The 18,713-nt window shown below is 38.2% G+C and overlaps 1 protein-coding gene across 1 annotated transcript in view; it reads right to left on the reverse strand.

Annotated features, from left to right (window-relative positions):
- LOC105205688 (guanine nucleotide-binding protein G(s) subunit alpha) overlaps positions 1 to 18,713 on the reverse strand; it is a 39,443-nt gene that overhangs the window by 936 nt on the left and 19,794 nt on the right. The window contains exons 6-10 of the mRNA XM_011175158.3: positions 7,040 to 7,094; positions 6,025 to 6,098; positions 5,107 to 5,286; positions 4,180 to 4,384; positions 1 to 4,067 (exon numbers count right to left, since the gene is read on the reverse strand). The exon at positions 1 to 4,067 is cut by the window's left edge and continues 936 nt beyond it. Of these exons, the coding sequence (XP_011173460.1) occupies positions 3,921 to 4,067; positions 4,180 to 4,384; positions 5,107 to 5,286; positions 6,025 to 6,098; positions 7,040 to 7,094 (661 nt within the window). The 3' untranslated portion in view covers positions 1 to 3,920. The remainder of the gene's footprint in view (positions 4,068 to 4,179; positions 4,385 to 5,106; positions 5,287 to 6,024; positions 6,099 to 7,039; positions 7,095 to 18,713) is intronic.

The following is an 18,713-nucleotide window of genomic DNA, read 5'->3' on the forward strand; positions in this document are numbered from 1 at the left end:
AAAAAAAACAGACTTCAGAATCTTTGTGATGAATGAATGAAAATTCAATCTCAACGCGACATTCCAGAGAACATTTGTAATTTAATTCATCAAACAGTAGAACAAACATCAAACGATCAAGTCAAATCGGATGTAAACAGACGGAAATCATTTGCGCCACCCAATTATAAATTTAAATACCGCCAACTGGATTCCCTGAAGTAACTTTATTTAAAGGAAGAGAAGAAATATATTTAAAAAAAATACTCGCAGTCTAGCTAGGTTAGCTGCGACTGTGTCGAGAAAAGTTGAATCTTATAAGAACATGGATGATGTCCAAAAAATTCCTACTACAAATATTACTAAAAATAGGAATAAAACTTTTGAGCTGCGACCTGGCACATCAAGTGCCACAGAGATTCGCCAAAACATAATTGGTAAGAAATCTTACAAAAGGACCCCCGCACAATTTGTATGAGAAAAAAACGTTTTCAGTTTTTTTCATATAAACACGTACGAATTAATAATTACAAACTCACGTTCATTATCATGTTACAGATTAAAAAGCAACGGTTGATATAAGAAGAATAGCACAAACGGCAACGGACGATATAAAGATAAAAAAATATGAAAATAAAACAAACAGATTTACTCGATATTGAACGGTCGAGTTTGAGTAAACTGAAAGTACGAAAAACTCCACATTATAATTTACTAATAGGTTCTTTTTGATTTACTTATTTTAGTTATTTCGTTTTTAATTTTTTAATTTTTATTACAGATTCAAAGAGGGTGAGGCCTAGAATCATTAAAATACGTGGATGACAACAATTTTTCTTATTTAAAAGATTATCAAAATAATATTTGCAGGTGTATTTCTAGGAAGAAAATAGAATGTAAAGCCTGCTTGGTGCTCAACGACAAATATTTTTATAAAAAAGGAAATCATAATTACTTGCCATGTGAGTACCTCATAATAAATAAAGAACTCGGTAGACTTATTAGATTTCCGCGCGTTCGCGAAAACTATATAAATTCTGTCGAGTTGTATGTGAACAATTTATGTAAACAAATTTATCATTTATTTTCAAAAAGAGATCTGAGCAAAGTGAGATGCTTCGGGCCCATGGAAAGACTGACGCAATATGACACCGCATGTATTTTTATTTGATAGACTAATACGTTTGATCATTTTTTCCTTTTAAATCTGATTTTTTAATTCTTATTATTTAATTTATATACTTCATATTACTCGTATGGCATGGGATGGGAAGTCTCTAGTAACAAGGCAACTGAGAGAAATAAGTTATTTAATGCACAATCAACTAATGAAAAGATAGTTGTACAAAGAAGAAGGTTGTACCGGCAAAGCAAAGCTCACTGCGAGCGTCAATTTTACTTGATAAAAAGAAAAAAATGTCACAAATTCAAAATAATGATGAAAATTCGCAGCAAGTAATAAATAATCAATGTGTTACGCCTTTCGTAACTAAAAAAGCTGCAAAAATTTTCAGAAAAAGCACTGACGTAGTGTGCAATAGATTTTTGGAGGCACACACATTTAGGAAGAATAAATCGAACATGTATACATCAAGCAAGAATGAAATTGATAATTGACAATGTAAATGCGCGAGGATTCGTTCTTCGAAATTTTCTTTTTCCTTCTAGTATACTGCTATTATTAGCGAGATCACATTATTTGTTAATACTATTTATTTATGCGTTATGTTATTTATCCTCATTAATACGATCGTGGCCAATCTTCTATTAATGCCAAATTTTCAGACTTAGTACATATCTCTCACCAAAAATATATGTATATATATAGCTTCTGCATTTTATAAAATTATTATATACAACTGTAAATTTATTGATTATTTATCGTTAAATAGTGTAGCGAAAAAATATTTGATTTTTATATTTCAATAGGAAAACGACTGAAATTAGCTGCTAATTAGCTGTCTTTAAATTGCGTGGCTTGATCTATGTATATACGTCATTAGCGCGCAAGCATTTCGTTATTTTTCGATTAAAGTTATTATAATGAAAATCGAAGGAAAGTTGGCGGATGGCTCACCGCCGGGCACAACGTCGGGCGTTCAAGTAGCGACGACGAGGAAAGTGGGATGTAATTTGTAGCGACGTGCGAGCGACAGGATCTTTTTGCACGTCGACTCTAATCTTGTCTCGAGATCGTAAAAATTATCAACCGTGATTAATTGTCGAATCAGTAAAAAGTTGTACACGTTATCACGTATCATCCGGGGAACGCGACGATTTCTCTGAAAGCACGAGATGCGAATTCCAGGAGCGAAAGGAAAACGATTACTCTTACACGAAAGTGTCTCGGAACGCCACTGTGTGCGCGTGCAACGTATCGTGAAATTATACTTGCGTGCGTGATAACGGAGAACTTGAACGTGGCACATTTCTTACGTGGGCTAGAGAGGACATACAGAGACGCGATTGCTACTGCGGGGTAGCGCGCATGCCTAAGTACAGAGAAATTAAAAAAGTAGCTCGATTTACGGTATACATATACATATACATATATATATATATATATATATATATATATATATATATATATATATATATATCGGTGAAAAAAAGGGAAATCCATATCCGTGAGAGACCTCGATCGTAAGAAACGTACGTTAAAACGATGAGAATCCGTGGACGGTCACCCTGTACATATACTCGATACATAGTTATATAATTAAAACGCTCTTCGAAATACTGTAAAATCTCACAAAATACTCTTCTCGTAAAAAGGGCGCGGCTGAGACTCCTATAGGTCGCGGGCCAATGTAACAATAAAAAAAAGAATTGAGATTCGGAAGTCGAAAGCTCAACGAAAGAAAACGTAGGAAACGAGAGACGCGGAGACGCGGAGACGCGGAGATTCTAAGCGAGATGTAGAGGGAGAATAGGGAAGTAGGGGAGCGAGAGGCAAAAGTATAGCGGAGATTCGGAAACGATCAAAGGAGGAAAGTCAAAAACGATAAAAGAGTCGTTTCTTTTTTCATCTTCTTTTACCGGAGAGGTTCGCCTAAGTCTTAGGAAACATCCTTAACTCTAATCTGAACGATAATTCGCGAGTCAAGAGTGCGTTGAACGAGGAGAATCGTCTCTCGAATCACATCCGACGACGACGTTGGCCCACGCTTACGACAGGATTCGCGCGTTCCGCCACGTTCGACGGAATCCACGTGCGAGAGGAATAAAATTAACGAGGTAATAATACGGCGCGAGAGAGTCGTTCGTCGTCTGGCGGCGGCGGTGGCAGCGGTGGCAGCGGCGGCGGCGGCGGCGGCTGCGACGATGACTGAGCGTTCAGCACACTCTTTCATCAAACTCAACAAAGGAGAGTCGAGTGATCGAGAATACGCCCGCTCGTTCGTTTGCGTCCAGCTGTGACTCACGAACTACTAGGACACGGTGCGGGGCCGTCGCGTTGACGCGCGATGGTCATCTCGCGTCGTATGCCTCGCTCGCTCGGTTCGGCGCCAATTTATTTCGCCGCGAGAAGGAACAGACACAGATTTCACGCAGCGGTGAGTTGCTCGCGACGGGATGATGATGTATCCGTTCGACGAGACGAGAAGAAGCGCGATCGATTCACGCGCAGAGTCAACTCTTCGGGGATCCTCCGCTGACGCGCTCTCGGATGGACGCGCGGCGGACGCGCTTCGGTTCTTCGGGAGGGGGGCTACAGCTTTCCGGTTCTGGACACCGGCGAGGAAGCCCTACGCGTTACCTGAATACGCCCAGGCATGGTACGTGGAACTCTAGAGAAGAGAGTCCTGGCGCGGCTACGATTCGTTCACGGCACAGCTCGTTCGTTCGATTCACAGTGGCTGCAGCAACTCGAGGTGCAGCATGAGCGTGACGAGCGTCGGTTTGACGAATGATGACAGGAAACGTCCGCAGAAACGAAGTCACAAGAGCTCGTACTGGCGCAGGTGCATCCGCTGGATGATGTCTCGACAATCGTTGAACACTCTCTTGATGTTCTCCGTGTCGACGGCGCACGTGAAATGCGGGTAACAGTAGTGTTTGCCATCGCCGCTCGCCGTACTTATGCGCTAGAAAAACAAAGGGGGCAACGTCGTAGCAACGTCGGAACGATACCTCGGACGCTGCCACGATGATCGATCGGGACCAACCAGCGGCGTGTTACGTTAGCGTTATACTTACGAGAAACTCGTCTCTGATAAAGTACTTGGCCCTTATGACGTCAGGTATTTCCGAGGGATCCGCCGCCATTCCGGGCTCGACCGGCGTCTGATAGCGCGCGAATTCCGGGAAGTAATCCTCCAATTTGTGCTTGCCCGCCTTGATCTTTTCCGCTAATAGATCTTGCTTGTTTAGAAACAGGATCACCGAGATCGTGCGGAGCCACCTGCGTGAAATAACGACGTGTGTCGATATAAAGCGCTCGCGCTCGTCGGAATCGAAAACAAGGTGTTTACTTTGTAAAAGAATTTCCGGAAAATTTCTGGATCTTCCAGGAACTTGGAAATAATTTTACCAGAAAAAAAAAAGATTTAAATTTAAAAGTAAAATTCTAACAATTTCCATAAGCATCAGTAAAATGTCATAAAAATCTATTTTCGTGGATAAAAAATTAATTTCTTGAAAATTTCAGGTTTTCCCCGCACCGAGAGAGAAACAATACCTTGCAACAAAAAAATGTATTCAGTGGGTCCCGATTGAAATATTTATATAGATAAAATAAAGAATAATTGTTTATTCAAGTAATTTTTTCTTGCAATTTCTAGACAATATTTACTGTTTGATTATTTTTGTATTCAAGATATATCTACAATAATTTCTTAATTTAAGAAAATAATTTAAATAAGTTTAATAATATTCTTAGTTTATTTGTACAATCATTATTTAAATGTATAAAATGTAAAGATGCAAAGTTATATGCTCAAGATAATATGTCTACTTACTTAAACAGAACAAACAAATGCTTGCGTCGACATATGGTTTTAAGAAAATGTATCTTTTTCATTAAAATTTTTCTCTCAGTGTGGTAGTAAACACTCAGCTAAAGAAATATCGTGGATTTTCAAAGGATTCTGCCCGACGGCTAAAACAGAAATTGGAGCTGCGTACCGATTGTTCCAGATACTTTTGAAGAGATCGAGACTCTCTCTGAGTCTCAATTTCGTAGGGTCTTCTCTGAGTACCATATTGTAACTACTACACGCTGTGACGAATATAATTGCCGTAACGTCGTTGAAACACTGTATCCATTTTCTTCTTTCATCGCGCTGGCCACCGACGTCGAACATACTGCAACAAACAGGGAGATGCTCAATAAGATATCCGATTGTGGTATCGCGAGCCGCATTTAACGATCCGTATCTCATATACGAGTATGTCGCAACTCCTTATCCGTTTAGGATCGTTCAAAGAACCAATATTGATATCAATATCGCAAAAAGCTAAATTTCGCATTCCCAGATCTTCCGACCTCTGAAAATGGATCTCCAACCGACTTGGAATTTACATCACGATACATTTTACGGATCCTCTTGAGAAGACGCTCGAGGTTTAAAGTTACAAACGGACAAATTTCTCGAGGATTTGCTTGAAGCGAAACGCGACTACGTGAGCGTAGCGAGAGAAGCGACAAACAAAAGGGTGTGGTGGTCCTATAGAAAATAATGTAGGGCGCCGTACGTGACCTGCGAGTGAACGCAAAAAGGGAAAATGTTACAAAGTTGCGAAGGCGTTAACGCGGTTAACGGATTTTAGCTTATACGTTGTAACAGTGTAAGTTTTGTCAGCGGCGAGCAGCCTGGCGAGATACATGGGAGGCGGTGGCTAGGCTAAGATGCGCGCCGCCGCCGCCGCCGTCGTCGTCGTCGTCGTTGTCGTCGTCGACGTCGTCGTCGTCGTCGTCGCTGCTTTGCGTTTATATTTACCGTGGGCCGATGTTACTGTAATACTATCGGCTATATATAGCCACACGACATTGAAGTAAAGCGCGCGAGCGAATAGCGGAGCGTGTCGCACTATGGGACTTACTGAAAGTTTACTTTGTCGACCTGAAACCGCGTCTCAAAAATGCCGGACGTGAGGACTCGACACCTGAGGATATCCTGGAACAAAACGCAAGCACACTCGTTATTCTTTACACGTACAAGACGTGACGATAGCGGGAATCGCTTTGCGAGCGCCGAGCGAGAATTTGAGATCGGAGTAAATTTCAATTTTTCAACGCCGGAAATACAGGCATACAGAATACCCTCTACTTACGATGGGCCTACGTTTCGAGACTTCGCTCGTAAATTGAATTCAATCGTAAGTTCAACAGCGCATTTATATTTTTTAATAAAACATTGTATAAGCAAAATAATTATTTTATTATTAAAAACGATTACCTCTACTTAGAAAATAACAAAAAATTTTTCTTACATTTTATAATTCTTACTATAATATTTACTATTATAAAATTAATGCACTGAGAGAAAAAGTTCCTAAATTTTAATAAATATTTATTCGAGCAGTACTTAATGAAATATTTACTCTATAAGAAAAAATAACATGTAAATTAGTGGTTCTTGTATTAAATATGTATTTACATTTAATAAATATATCATTAGTGCTATTCAAATAAATGTTTATTAAATTAAGTAATTTTTCTCTCATGTATTTAATTTAATATTTTTTTTTTAATATAAAGAGACAATATAAATTTAAGTGATAGTTTGTGAGGTATGGATCAATGTGTGACTTAAGGATTTTATGTAAACCAAGTCCCTTCTTGGTTATATAAGCAGAAGAAATAAATATCTTATTTTTTTAAATATAATTTTAACACATATAATATTAGGTTAATATTTAATTAAATCACTTATTAAAAATGCTTAAAATTTTGTCATAATCTTGCTTAATTTTTATCAAGAGCAATTCCAAAAATTGAGATAATCTTGAGTAGAGGATACTTGTATTTGAAAAAAAATCCGATATATCTGAATACTTAGAATTATTCATTACCGACACCAGGAAAATCAAATGAAAGGGAAAGTGTAATAATCACCTGTTCCGTGGGCGTATAATCCGGCTGTTTTACGATGGCTACTTTATCTAGAAAACTGAAACAGAACGAAAGAGAAATTAATGAGAGTTAGTCAGCGATATTGATTCGATTAGATAATTCGTAATTTTTTTTTTTTTTTGAAAGATCACAAACAACTGCGGAACATTGCGCATGTATTTTTAAAAATATTTATTCGACAACATTTGTTCAATAAATACGTGCTACGGCATCCGCAATATATTCCATAAATATTCTGTGCGTTACGCGTGCCGAATGGAAAAATGAAAAGACGTGCATTCGACGCACGTTTCATTAAGCGAATGTTACCAATTCGAGAGGGAATGGTTGCACATTTTTATTGCCACTTTGCAGAAATATGCCTAACTTAAATGCACGAAATGCACGCGGTGTTTCAAACAAAAAATTGTATAAAGGAATTGTAATTCACCTATTTTCAAAGTAATAAAAAAATTGTAAAAAAATTACAAATTGTTCTACACAGCATTTAGATGTAATACAAAAAATTTGGAGGTAATTTTTTTAGTAAAATTGATTGTAATAAGAAGTAGAAATATACTGTATGAAAATAAAAATGCATAAAAATCTAAATTTTTGTAAAGTTTTATTACGACGCAGAGATTAATTGTTCTGTGAATGAACAAAATTTATTTATTTATTTATAGAATAACTAAGTAGAATCGCAATAAAATTTTGCATAAACCATTTGAAATATTTAAAGTATTTAATTATAAAAAAATCAAGATTTGTGTCATTATTTTTTTTTAATTTTAGTATTGTAACAAATAAAAAATAATAGATAAACTACAAACATGTATTGTTTAATAAAAATAGAACGTTATAAATACAATCATATGTATAGATACAGTTTATTTAAAGTATAAATATTGACATATTGATATATTTAAAAATGGTTTAACCTTAAGCTAAAAAGGGACAGTGAATCTTTGTAAATCATTATTTCTCGACGCTATTATAAATCTCCAAATTTATCAACATGTGAGACCGGCATGACAAATGTAACAGCACTCTTAAGAGCGGAAAACGATAAGTACATCAAATATTCACACCTTCGACAACGTGGCAATATGAATTCGTCAAAATCAAGTTGAACTAGTTTCGATCGATGCGAGACATCCGCGATAACAATCATTGTCAATCAACCGCATCGTTATCGTTGAGAGCCACTCCACGTGTCCGTATGTGGTCGAAAACATGTCTCTTTCGTGTGCGATGTAAATGTGAATCAAATTTTTGTCACCGAAGTGTCTTGGGGCTTCACGTTTTTTTTTTTCGAGCAAAAACAATTCGCAATATGCAACACAGGCCAAAAAACAATTTAAAACATTTTTTAATATATGATGCATCGTAACATCTGCTCTAGAGGCGAGGTACTGTCGAAACCTCGTAGATATTATTAAAATAAATCCCGTAGCGATTTGTATTTTATCAAGACTCGATTTGAGAGATGTAGAATTTCGGTTACGTCATTTAAATGAAGACAGAGAGAGAGAGAGAGAGAGGGAGAGAGCATCGTCGCAAAAGTAAAGAAATTTGAAGAAGAAATATCGAAATGCGTTGGAAAAGGTATGCGGGACGATCTCGTAGCCACGGAATTCTTCTTTGCGCATGTATGCATTCGTTTTTATCTATTTCTCGCAAAGTGCATAAAAGAGGTCTGTACATAAAGCACGTCGTTTTCCATATGCGTCGGTTCGACACGTAGCTTCAGCTGCACGTACAGGGAGCCGCTCAAAATTTACACGGACCCGTATACCAAAGTCTAGAGTACAAGGAAAGCGCGAATTCAAAGAGAAATAATCGGGAATGCGCGAAAAAATTTTGTTTCTCATATAAGATCACGATTCCAATTTCGTGAGTTTGTAACGTTTAAAAGACTTAATAAATAAATACTTCCAAAAAGTTTATTCACTTATTTTTATTTCTTTTAGATTTTATTTTATTTTATTTTTTTTTATTTTTTTTTTGTACTGATGACTTACTTCTGTTGGAGCAAATCGCACAATTTCCTTTCTTTCATTTTTCCGTTGTGCAATAAGAATACTATATATGTATGTATTAATTTATATAAAATTCAAGCAAAAGGTGTAAAGATTAAGAATTTAGAATAAAACTTAATAACAAAATTTTTTATAATTTTTTTATAAAAAAAATGATTCCCTTCAATCTACCCTAATAAAGCTATTTGTTCTATCATTTTTTTCATATCTGATAGATACTCGATGTATACTTTAAAACGTACGATCTTCAAACTCGACGTAAAGCTCAACATCGCTTTTATACGAGAACGATGTTGGGAAAGCTGCCAAGGGTAAACTTTTTTTTAATTATTATACGCGACGATATTTGTGCGCGGTTTAGTCGGCACTAATAAAACGCGCTCGTCATTCGCGCCAATGTAATCGAGTAACCCAAATGAAAAATTCTCGACGCGTTCTTTAGATCTCTTTGAACGTCAGCTGCGAGATACCCGTTTAGGACTTTTAGAGAGAGAGAAAGAAAGAGAGGGAGATTTGCAATTGCAACGGCAAAAGACGCGTTTAAAATGTGTAGTGCGTAAGGACATTAAGGACCTCTATTGATGTTCTTTTTCTTTTATTTCTAATAGTCATCGTTTCATTCGAAAGGATAATTCGACTGAGAACTTGTATTTAAGAATGTATAGAATATAGTTCTCAAAACATTAGAAAAATTACAGATTGTTTTATATTGCATTTGAAAGTAGTAGAAAAAAAATTTGGCAGCGCTTTTCTATCAGGATAAAAAATTATTTCAATAAGAAGTAGACGTGTGTTCTAATAAAAATATAATTAATAATAAAATAATAAATATTTAAGTACTTAAAATATTCAAGACAATTTATGTAAAATTTTATTGCAATGCAAAGATCAATTTTGTAAAATATTTAAAATTTATTTGTTTACTAATTAGAATAACTAACTAGAATAACTAAACAGACAAATATAATAAAACTTTATGTAAATCATCTCGAATACTAAGTGTTTACACAAAAAAAATCGAGATTTTTCTCAACGTTATAAAAAATTATTTAATTTTTAATGATAAATAGAGTAAATAAACTATAAAAATAATATGCATAAAAATGCAAATAAAAATATAATCTTATTCATATATATATATATATATGGTTTATTTAAAGTGTTAATATTAACACATTTCTAAATTTTATTTATTTTGCAGGGACCATATGTCCGATAAATCCTTAATTAAAAAGCAATGCTAGGCGGTGAAAAGCGACTTATTTTTCCGGAGAAGAGAGAAGGACAGAGTAAAGCGTATTTATCACACAACGATAAATCGTGTTATTATATCCGCGTCGATCTTTTGTACCTGTTATTCGCGATATTATCGCATCACATAGTTATATTAGTTGTACGAGAAACAGCGTTATATATTGACCGCATAACATTATATACGTATCTCCGTTCCCCGAGGTAGAACCGCGGGATAATAATAAACCATGTTATTATATTCGCATCGATCTTACGACTATTGCTCGCGGTACGATATCCATCAGATTGTTACAATTACATCAGGCACCGTTGTACAACAACTGCATCGCATTATGCACGTATATCTCGGACTCGCTGGAATAGAACCGCGGGATAATAATAAACCATATTATCTCATTTGCATCGATTTCCGGATTGCGACACACGGTGTGTAATCCGGCCATCGATAGTGCATCTCCTTATCAAAACTGCCAAATTTATTTTTAATAAATTATACACGCGTGTATAATCTATCGAGGATGGAGGAGATTGCGCGCGTGCAATCTTCTTGGTACAAGAAAAAAAAAGAGAGAAGTGATGCGGTGATCGCGGAAGGTATGAAAATGAGAAATTGGGTGGCCGCGTTGGCCGCTTTCGACCGCTCAGATGCGTCGAAATATAGGCCGGAATATAGGCCAATAACGTTTATATCAGAGGCGGTCGGTCGGAGCCCTCCGACATAGTGTGTCAACTTTCCTCTTTCAATCGAGCCGCGGCGCGTTCCTGGGTCGGCCGGGTTGCTTGAGCCGATCTCTCCGTCTCTCTCTCTCTCTCTCTCCTCTCTCATCGGCCCTCCATCGGAGCGCGGTCTCAGACCGGGACACGTAGGATGCCACAGGATCCTACAGGAAGTGCGCACCCCGCGACGCGCGACGCGAAGAACGGAAGCGGATGCCGAAGAAGGGCGGAATATCGGGAGCGCTCTAGGACCCCAAGGGAATCTCTCTCTCTCTCTCTCTCTCTCTCTCTCCCCCCTCCTCTTTCTCGCCTCCCACGTTTGTACTCACTACCCTCCATCACCCTTTCGGAGAGAGCAAACGCTCTCTTTCTCTCGTCCGTTCGCGTTATTCACGCACACATCCCCGCGTCTCATCCAGCTCTCTTTTACCTTTCTCATTCACTCGCGCCTGCTCCTCTCTCGTTCGCTCCCCTCGCGCCGGCGGCGGAACCCTCTCCCTTCGCGATCCAGCCTCCCTTCCTGCGCGTCGAGGGCAGAGGGAGCCCACCGAGAGGGAAAATCGATCCTCGACGATGTCCTACCCTAACCCCAACCCCTCGGCCTCGCGCGCCGGGTGTGCATACACGCCCCTCTGGCACCCACTTTCCACGATCCGGGTCATGGGTCACTGCCACCGCTCGTCGCTCGTTCTCTCTGCTCGCCGTCAATCGTAAGGGTTTAACACCGCGTGCGCTATTATCGCGGAAAACGTTGTAAAACATCACCTCTTTTACGAGAGATGGCTAAAGGTGTCCGCGTATCGAGAGCGCTAACGATAGCATTTTTATTAACAACCTGCTACTGACAACAATTAATCTCTCCGGGTTTGTAAAGTACAGAATAGAGAAAGGAGTTGAACGCAATTTCAATAAAAATACAACGAGCTACTAAAAAAGCCTGTGCATCGTGCTTTTAATATTCAAAATAAATGACAATTTCTGGCTAATTTAATGCTGTCGGTATTGCGTTCCTCTAAGGAAGAAGAATACGGAATTGTCAGAATACAGAGATTAAAAAAAAAAAAAAAAAAATTCAAACAGAAAATAGAAAATAATTGTAAGAAGAATTTGTATACAATACGAATAAACAAGCCCTCACCCTCGTCGAGATGTGTATACACGATAAATAAATGAAAACGCACTTGGCTCTTAAATATGCTTGAGAAAGCCGATAAATAATACAGAGTATCGACACTAACGAGACGTAATGCAACTACAAAACTATAGTTTCTTTCTAAAGCAACTTTTTATAATAATATAATAATTTGGTATACAATATAAACATTATTATAAAATTATATAAATTTTATATACACTAAAAAAGAATTTTTATATTTAAGTAAAATATATTTTAATATATCATTTCTTTGATTAAAAAAAAAATATATATTTCCTAAGTTTAAAAATAAATTATTTTATACTACTTGATATTTATTTAAATTAAGCAAATGATATTAAAATATATATATATTTATTTAAACATAAACTTTTTTTTCAATGTATAATAATTTTCACTATTTATATATAACAGTTTTCTTCTCAAAAGCGCGTATAATTTTGAGAGCCTGATATATTAAAATTTTAACTTTTTAAAAACCACGTACTTTTTACACGTATCATTCGATCGATTTTCGACGAAGAAACTTTGTCACGAATGTATATAAATATTGTTAAAACTCTTACTATGAAATTATATTAGTTTTCCATTCAATTTTCATTGTTACATCAAAATAAATTGATTAATTCTGCTTTGGTGGCAAATCTTGTGTAAATAAAAAGCACCTACTATCGCCAAAAGCGATCAAACTATCAATTTGTCTAAAAAGAATATTACGGTTATGCAGAGAGAGAAAGAGAGAGAGAGAGAGAGAGAGAGAGAGGTGCGCTGGGTTTTCATAGCGCTCGTGATATAAAAGAAAAAAAGAAAAAAAATCCGCATGTCTACGGCCGTGTAGGCTCGCGAGAGAAGGTAGGTCATAGAATTGGCGCGCTCCACCAGAAATGAGGCTATCGACCTCCAGAGAATTGAAAGAGGAAGGAGGTCGTGACCCACTGGCGGCGGCTGCTGCTGCAGAACGATTTTCTCGTTATCGTGCTCGTGTTAACCCTCCGCCGAGACCTTGAGGTGAGCAAACGTGACAGCGTTGTGGCGCTGACAGCGATCCGGGCCAGTCGAAACGCGTAACGTCAGCGGAAAAGAGTAAATGTGCCCAAGTAGTAAAAATATTATATCCAAGTAGAAAGTCCTGCATTTAAGAATCAATACAAAAAAAAAAGAAAAGAACAAAACAGCGACACACGCGCTGCAACGAGAAAACTGTCGTATAATACGCGGCGATGTATTCTGTTTTATTAAATTGGAGCATTGTATATCGCGCAAAAAAGTCTGCAATGGTCTCTCTCAACCGGACTTTTTTTTTTTTTATACAATATTTCCACCGCGTTCATTTAATTATTCTCTGTCCGATCTTGTGCTTGTCGAACGAGAGAGGGAGAGAGAGAAAGAGAGAGTCGGCGCCTCGTTCGTACGGCGATCGGCAAAACGCCGCGTCGGATTTTTCAATCGCTTCCGGTTAAAGGTTAAACGTTCGACGTTCGTTCGCGGAGAATTAATTCGCGACGACAAAGCGCGGGGAGGAGAACGATGAAAGCCGGATCGTGCGCGATAATAACGTGTATCGACTGGACGCGGGCGGCGCGAGTCGGACGCGCGTTTGATGTTGCGACAGCAACAGCTAGGCAAAGCCCCTCCCGTGCCCTAAGCTCCGGCCACGTTATCGAGCACGATATAGAATATTATACACGAGGTGTTAATCTACCTCCATATACGGAGCCCCACGGACAATTCCGAGGGGAGTTCCCTTGAGCGAGACCGATTGGCCGCCATTCTCTCCTTGACCGTTTCTCGATTCCTTCGATCTCGAATAAATTGTTCATTTTCTAGAATGGAATATTTTATCGACGCGACAACGAGTGCCAATCCTAAAGAGAAATCTCATAATAGTTTGAAATGTAATTAACTTTACGGTAAGCAAGTTCAATGACGGAAAAAAAAGAGATTTGCTGAAACAACCGAGAACTTGAACGATTCGGTAGATCCATAGCCGTACAATTTTCTATGTCAAAGTAGCAAAGTTTTATAGCCGAACAAAGTTAGCGATCATAATCATATTTGTTAAAATAGCACGACCAATTTGTTAATGAAAAAATAATAAATAAGAGATTAAAATGCGGTTGAAGAAGCGCAAAATTACAATAATTAATAATGTTTATTCTTCGTGTATACACAATTGCAAATGCGAAATTATGTATACATGAAGAATAAACGCTATTAATTATTGTAATTTTTCGCTCCTTCAATCGCATTCTAGACTCTTATTAACCTTGTTTTATTTATTATGTTTTGATTTTAGCTCCGAGAGTCTTTATTATTAGAAATTTGTTAATACAGCGAGACAACTTTTTACGAAAATCAATCAAATATTTGGATTAAACTTTTTAACAAAACTATTAACTAAATTTTTGCCGCTGTAATGAAGAAAACACGTTGCGTTGGCAAACAACTATGTAATTCCTCTAACGATTCGTTCATTGCTTTCAGGCATCGTTTCTTCGTTAAACCACCGAATCTCCTTGGTTCTAAGTGTTGAACTCGCACAGCAATTACTTTTTTCCGCGATTAGCTTCGAAACGTCTCAAGCACCGACTAACTGCGCGATTCGTACCTCGCTAACGTATGCACGTATGCATATGCGATGATAGCCGAGACACCCCGTACGTGCAGGGGGTCGGTGGAAAGTGGGTAACGGTTTAACTCCTAGAACTACATCTACTCGACATGTAGGGCCGACGTGTAATCAGTATGCGGCTTATGCATCAAACCGCGCCGCCACGAATCCATCGCGCCGTCTGTACGACGTAAGGCGTAAGGCGTACGGCGTACGGTGTACGGTGTACGGTGTACCTCCCCGGTGTGCGAATCAATATTGCAATGGAATTCCCAGAGTCACGGCAGAATGGGAATTCGGGGGATCGGGCCACCGGGGGAAAAAATCGGGCCGCGCGCTCGGGATTTAAGAGGGACGATCCGATTATACGTTTTGACGGCTTTAAAGTCGCCGTGATTCGACTCGATATCGCTCACGAGGGACACCCCGCCGATGGCCCCGACACGATCTCTTCGCATCGATCGCCGAATTACAAATTCGAGCCTCGACGCTTCCGCGTCATCATTCACACGAATCGCAAATATTTGACGGACCTGACGGTTCCAGCCGCGCGCCACCCTAACGTCGCCAGCGTGCGGCAGCTCTCGACGGTAAACATTAAACATCCTCCCCTTTGTTTCCCGTACTTGGAATCCGTGGGTGCGCGAAACAACAATTCCTCTCCTACCTGAGACCAAGCCCCGGAGTTTCGCTCTAAATGTCAGCTCGTTTCGTCTCAGAACACTAATTTTCCATTCTTTTCCATCCACTCTTCTCTCTTCTCTCTCGTCAATTTTTTTTCTATTAGCTAAAAAAACAATCGGTGATTGTGGAAATCACATATCGAACGCAAAGACGAGATACCAAAATGGAGTACAATCATATTATAATTACGACAAATTATTAATTGCAATATTAACCCTCCGTGGTAACAATCGGATGGATTTTAAAAGCCAGGCGAATTTTCAATTTTGAATTTTTCTTAAACCTTAAATTCGAGCGGTACAAGCTGCGGGCAGTGTGAAATTATTTTTTGAGAGGACATTAGAAAAGTATTTTTTAAATCAGAATTTTTTCAGATTTTTTAGAGCCCAAATCCTCTTTCAAAAGCATTATGAGGCACCAGTAACGTGGTTAGACTGGGAAATCAGCGGAAAAAAACGTTGGGATCATGGAGGATTAAGTTTCCTCTTTCCTCGTTCCTTCCGCCCTTATAAATCAAGTACAAGCCAAGTCTTTGTATTCGACGCACGTGGGGTGGTTTGACAGTGGGGAGGTGCACCATTAGGTATCGTATTAGGCCATTCCATCATTTTGAGGGTGACTATTTGAGATAATGGAAAAATAATAGAGGAAAGAATCACCGTAGGTACACCAACGTATCGACGGCGAAGAGGAGAGGCACGTGCGGCTGTCTATCCAAACATTTACGAGCTATGTGTATAGCAGGCATCAATAATCCGCGTGATATAGACCGGTGCCTAAATATAGCGGCGCGTGTTTCCTTTTTTAAGACGCGCCGAGGTGTGTTATCGCGTAATTAAAACGTCGCGTTTACTTCTAATCGAAACGAGACGTATGATTAAGGACGTATGGGTTGGATCTCAAAATATTATCCAAAATAGAACACTTTCATAGAATAATCTATCATTACGTATGAGTATCTGTGTAAAATTTCAGCACAATTCATTTATTGGTTTAAAAGTTATTTAATTTTTTATTCACACACACACACACACACACACACACACACACACACACACACACACACACTCTTGATTCTTATGTAAAATCGCGTCTTGAAGTACTTAATTTGTAAATTTGATGGAAAAGTAGCATTACCAATTAAATCAAAATGTTTACATGTCTAATAAAACTCGAATAAAAAATTCGTGCAAAAATTTATTTAGATATGCACTTACTCGTTTAAAAGTCATTTGTCTAAAACTACAACAAAATACCGCAATTTTCGCTGCAAAAATCATTATAAATTAAATTTTTCGTTGTTTTCTTCTTTGCAGCTAATTTCGGGGCTAAAATTCGCTACCGAAATTTTTTGCTGTTGATTTAGAAAAAAAAAAAGATTAAACCTAGAGTTTCGATAACTTTCAACTCGCATCGTATAGCCAAAACATTCTTAAAATACGCATTAAAATATGCACGTGGAATTGTAATTTTTTCCTTCTCCCTTTTTTCCAATGACAATTACGCAAATGCTCGTCAAACGCGGAACTTTGCCTCGCTAAAAATGATCCGACCCGGAAATAATTCCCGTTAAACCGACAATCAATAATCGCGCGTTGTCGTGCACGGTAATCGTGTGATGGACAAATATTTATTCTCCACACACTGACTCAGATTCGTGATATTTTCGTGAGGGAGTACGTATCGTTGCGCCGTATTTAGTGCGCGCAAGAAGGTCACATTTTTACTATGTCACGCGCGTTGCGTGTTTATAAAAGAAATTCCTGCTGGCGAGGTAACGATTATCCCGAAATCGTGGCGTTAAAAAGCAAACGAAAGAATATTTCAAACTCTCTAAATTTGAATCAGTGGATAATTCTGATTATCAGTCCCAAGTATGGTGTAGCACTGGTAATCAGTGATTATCTCAACTGAAAAATCAATCAATTTATTGCATATTTATTAGTACATATTTATGAGTGTATTTATTAATACACTGATCAACAAGAACCTTTCAATGATTATCAATTACTTTTCATTCATTTTTAGATTAAGATAACCACTGGTTAATCAGTGATTATTCACCGATTTATATTTAGAGAGAAGGCAATATCGCTATCTCTTTCGGATTATCTTCGAGGGGAAAGGACGCGTGGAGAATTCGCGTGACACCTCTATCGCGGCGTGTCTAGAATCATTAGCGAAACATAGATTTTCGGACAGGACAAAATCCGCGGATTTTTATTTATTTATTTATTTTCTTTGCCTCCACTTCGTACGCCACACGTTCACGAACGGGCAAACGTATTTTTAATATACTGGACGCAGTCGTAGAAACGCGGCCGCTACACGGGGCTAGATATCGCAATGTTATAGCCATCTTGCGTCTCTCTCCGCGTCATCTACGAATATGCTACGAGAACGCTATATCTCACCACCCCGGAGCGCGAAGTCTAAAAATACATCGCGCTATTTTTAACGGCAACGATTCCTGTGCTACACACGAGAGAGAGAGAGAGAGAGAGAGAGAGAGAGAGAGAGAGAGAGAGAAAGAGAGAGAGAGAGAACCGCATTATCGAGCCACTAATGGAGAAAAAAAGAGAGTAAACACAAGAAATCTGCGATAATACGATTACGAGTGGCACGAAATATTGATGAGAAAAAAAGGACCTCGCCGCTCGCGAATTTAGCGATATACCAAAGTTCAAATAAAGAATTTGTTCGACGGAAATATACACATTTCCCTCTCCCTTCCGTTACATTTACGTGCTGTGAGGCATTATTAAAAAATATAATAATCATCTCAATATATGTATTAGTTTGTTTGCTCGTTTTATCTGGAAATTTTCAGACTTTAAATTTTAATGGATTCATTCAAACTGTACATAGAAGATAAGTACAGAGAATGCTCTCCTATGCATGTCGATAAACAAATAATTTTAGTACTATGATTCTACGTAGAGAGAATTTTCTCTTAGAATTTTCCTTGAAAAACACGGTAATCGTGAGAAACGCGCACATAGAAAAATGTTATTATAATTTCAATATAATTTACTACAATTTCAGTAAAACTTTGACCAAATTTACCAAATGCGCGAAGGAGGATGTTCACAAATAGAAGACTGTCAAATTAAAGTGTTTGGCGACCCTGTGTTTGGCCGGGTGTGAAAAACAGTCACATGCCGATTGTTGGCTAAACGGATAAGGTCGTAGTTTACGCTACGGAGAGATTTA

The sequence above is a fragment of the Solenopsis invicta genome, chromosome 5, assembly GCF_016802725.1.
Source record: "Solenopsis invicta isolate M01_SB chromosome 5, UNIL_Sinv_3.0, whole genome shotgun sequence".
NCBI lineage: Eukaryota > Metazoa > Arthropoda > Insecta > Hymenoptera > Formicidae > Solenopsis > Solenopsis invicta.